The 4,003-nt window shown below is 49.0% G+C and overlaps 1 protein-coding gene across 1 annotated transcript in view; it reads right to left on the minus strand.

Moving 5' to 3' along the window:
- Positions 1–2,854: 2,854 nt before the first annotated feature.
- The window catches only part of mapk11 (mitogen-activated protein kinase 11), a gene marked incomplete at its 3' end in the record, with an annotated part of 65,794 nt that continues 64,645 nt past the window's right edge, over positions 2,855–4,003 (minus strand). The window contains exon 11 of the mRNA XM_084330917.1: positions 2,855–2,913. Coding sequence (XP_084187043.1) covers positions 2,855–2,913 — 59 coding nt within the window. The remainder of the gene's footprint in view (positions 2,914–4,003) is intronic.

Consider the following 4,003-nt stretch of genomic DNA (forward strand, 5'->3'; position numbering starts at 1 on the left):
GTTTTCACCCATTCTGTACTTAGATTCTTACATCCATTATTTTGACAAAGGTCGATGGAGATATAATCCATTTCTCCATTGGAGAGATCTAACTAGGTCTAAAGGGATCTAACATCTCTCTACAGGTCTAAAGAGATCTAACATCTCTCTACGGGTCTAAAGGGATCTAGAGCGCCCCAGTGGCGAACCACATAGCGCACTGAGTCGCGGCATGGCCGACCCGGGTTCGATTCCCGGACCCGTTGTTATTTGCCGAATGTCTTCCCCCCACTCTGTCTCCCGTTCCTCCTCTCTCTTTCTCTACTGGACTGCCCAGTAGCAAAAAGCGATAAACGCAAAAAAAATAAAGGGATCTAACATCTCTCTACGGGTCTAAAGAGATCTAACATATCTCTACGGGTCTAAAGAGATCTAACATCTCTCTACGGGTCTAAAGGGATCTAACATCTCTCTACAGGTCTAAAGAGATCTAACATCTCTCTACGGGTCTAAAGAGATCTAACATCTCTCTACGGGTCTAAAGGGATCTAACATCTCTCTACGGGTCTAAAGAGATCTAACATCTCTCTACGGGTCTAAAGGGATCTAACATCTCTCTACGGGTCTAAAGGGATCTAACATCTCTCTACGGGTCTAAAGGGATCTAACATCTCTCATACGGGTCTAAAGAGATCTAACATCTCTCTACGGGTCTAAAGAGATCTAAAATCTCTCTACGGGTCAAAAGTGCAAAGAATCAAGTTGCTTTGCATTGATTCCATCCTGGTTGTTGGTGTGATTCCAGTATGGCTGGGCATCATTCTCAGATACCAATGACCCGTTTTATTTAGCCGATCGTAACCTTTACAGCCATTCAGCTTTGTGTATTTTGGTGTCTATTCTGTTGGTATTCAGCACTAATTTGTACCATCATAGACAAAAGGCTTCAGAGGAGGCAGATGATACAAAAATCTAAAGTCGGTCACGCTCCCTGCCTCCTCTTACTCCACTCCTCGGTCACAAAGCTGTGTTTACAGTGCCATGGCAACGAGCAGGTTTCTAACAAGACGTTATACAGTATTGGCAATACGCAGAGTGATAAGATGCAGAATAAATCCATGCGACACAGGAGGCTATAGTGGGCTAGCTAACGCTAATCCGTTCTGCTAAGCAGAGGTGCCATGACACGGAATCCTTTTGTGACCTATGAACTCCAATTCCATTCATTTTCCTGTTGGGACATCTGTCTCGATTATGAGGGACTAGTGCCCGCCCTTTGTCACTCGCCCTCTGCCACCTCCTTCCTTCCCAGAGACTGTAGACACCGGGTGCGTTCCATTCACCTCCTTCCCAGAGACTGTAGACACTGGGCGCGCTCCATTCACCTCCTTCCCAGAGACTGTAGACACTGGGCGCGCTCCATTCCGTGAAGTTGTGTCCTCACACGTGCCCTCACTCACCTCCACTCGTCCGGGCGAGGATAGTGTCATTGAATCATATAGCTGGCATAGCTTCCTCCTTTTCTATCCTACCCAGGAACCGCTTGGTCAGGTCAACTGACGTCACGTTACAACCCGACGCGCACAAACCATGAATTAATCATTCAACTTAAAGATGCAGACGTAGGAAGACTTTTCCCAGGCGCTTTGAAAATGCAGCGAGGAGTGTGTTTAGCGGGAACACATTTAAGCGGTTGTATTGAAATCCTCATTTCAATACTGCAGTTTTTAAACAATAGTTTTCAAACATCACTTGAAAACTACATACAGACCAATATCAGAATATCAGGGAAATCATTCATTCGGACACCTTCTTTGCGCCGTAGTTTGGACGCCCCTGGCCCAACAGGCCAATAGACGGCGAACGAGAATGCTTCCTGGGCACCTCATGATGCGTTCGGTCGGTCCTCGTCAAGTCGGAAATCGATCACGTGACCAGATGGTAAAAATACGAGGTCATAGCGTTCGAGGGCGCTAGTTAGTCAGGATCAATCAGATGCGAGGCGGCGGATTCAGCTCCCAGCATGTCTGCATCATATTTCTCATGATACTCCATGTTCATAATAAGGTATGTTTGCACCACAAAAGGCGAAGGGTACAGTTAAACGTCTGGTGAACTGGGGCATCACCACCGGTATTTACCACTTGGTTAGTTCACCACTGGTATTTACCATTCGGTCGGCCGTTCAATTGCAACTTCCTGGCGGTAAACTCATGAACCTCCGACTTTCTGGCTTGACGAGGACCGAGCGAACGCGCGATAAGGCACGGACTGAACACAAGCGTGGGAGTACAGCCCTGTAAACTCCCCCGGTCCTTCTACCTGTAACAGTAATGTGTGTTATTCCCACCCCCTGGACACAGCCCTGTCACGCCGCATCTCACCCCCTGGAACCAGCCCTCTCACCCCCTGGACACAGCTCTGCCACACCGCCTCTCACCCCCTGGAACCAGCCCTCTCACCCCCTGGACACAGCCCTCTCACCCCCTGGACACAGCCCTGTCACGCCGCATCTCACCCCCTGGAACCAGCCCTCTCAACCCCTGGACACAGCTCTGCCACACCGCCTCTCACCCCCTGGAACCAGCCCTCTCACCCCCTGGACACAGCCCTCTCACCCCCTGGACACAGCCCTCTCACCCCCTGGACACAGCCCTCTCACATCAACTCACAACATTGCTATCAAACAAACAAACGTTCACACCAAGCAGAAAGTGTGGTGGTGGTGGTGGTGGTGTCATGTCAAAGGGTACACAGCGTTGTCTCTGATTGGCTCGCAAGACTCTCTTGGCTCCTCCCACACCCCCTACTGACAGATAAAGGGGGTGATGGCGCCCCCTCCAGGTGGGAGGTGTGGTGGCGGGCGGAGCGGCCATTACTGCTCCACCTGAAGGCTGTCCGTCTTGAAGCTGTTCACCTCCTCGAACACCAGTTCTGTTGGGGGAGGGGGGTATTAGGAAGAAGGGATAGAGACGAGGTCACATGGTGAGAGGAGGACCTATCAGGGTCAATGAACATCTCCGTCAATCTGAGTTAATCTTGGGGTGAAAGGGGTGGGGCTGACGGCCAGCGGAAAACCATCCCATGACTGTTTTACATTTTCAAACTAATGTCCCCCTTGGAGTGATGTCATTTTGCCATAGTGAGACATGAAATCCAGACTTTGGCCACTGGAATACCCACGCATTGCTGCTATTTCCAATGTGTAGTACTGACACAATTTTTTACTTATTCACATTTTACCCATTCGCTCACACATTCACGGCGGAGGCGACCATGCAAGGTGCCGACCTGCTCATCGGGAGCAGTTAGGGGTTAAGTGTCTTGCTCTCTCTCTCTCTCTCTGCCTCCATCTCTCCATCTCTTTCTTGCTCCCTCTCTCGCTCCCTCTCTCTCCTCTATCCCTATCTCTCCTCTCCCTCTATCCCTATCTCTCCTCTCTCTCTCTCTCTCTCTCTCTCTCTCTCTCTCTCTCTATCCCTATCTCTTCTCTCTCTCTCTCTCTCTCTCTCTCTCTCTCTCTCTCTCTCACCTGTGATTGGAAAATATTATCATGTCTATAGATCTGTGTTGAATATCTCTGCACAGCCTTGACTAGTTAATATAGGGTTAACTAGGTGCAGCTCAGACACTAGGCGCCAGTCTGACAGTGTTTCTTAAAACAACGGCCAAGGTTTAGGAGATATGACATTTGGCCTGGACTCCAGTTCTAATGTGAAGACATAACAAAGTCCCTAAACCCATCTTTTGTTTTCATTTCCTCACTGGGGCATTTTTGTTTACCTTCTTGTCATATCTGGGCATCTTATGTACGCGTCGTGTCAATTATGTATTTATTGTAAGTCTGACCAAAAGCTCTGTCTCACTTTCTGGTCAGACGTCTGTGTGTCTGATGGTAAACTTAGTTTCACCGTTTGGCTCATTTAACCCTTTCACTGCCGCACTACCAAAACGGTTAACCCTTTCACTGCGACAATACACAGAGGGTTAACCCTTTCACTGCTTGGGGCCGCTCCAGTAGCAC

This window comes from Notolepis coatsorum (genome assembly GCF_963971535.1).
Source record: "Notolepis coatsorum genome assembly, chromosome: 15".
NCBI classification, from domain to species: domain Eukaryota; kingdom Metazoa; phylum Chordata; class Actinopteri; order Aulopiformes; family Paralepididae; genus Notolepis; species Notolepis coatsorum.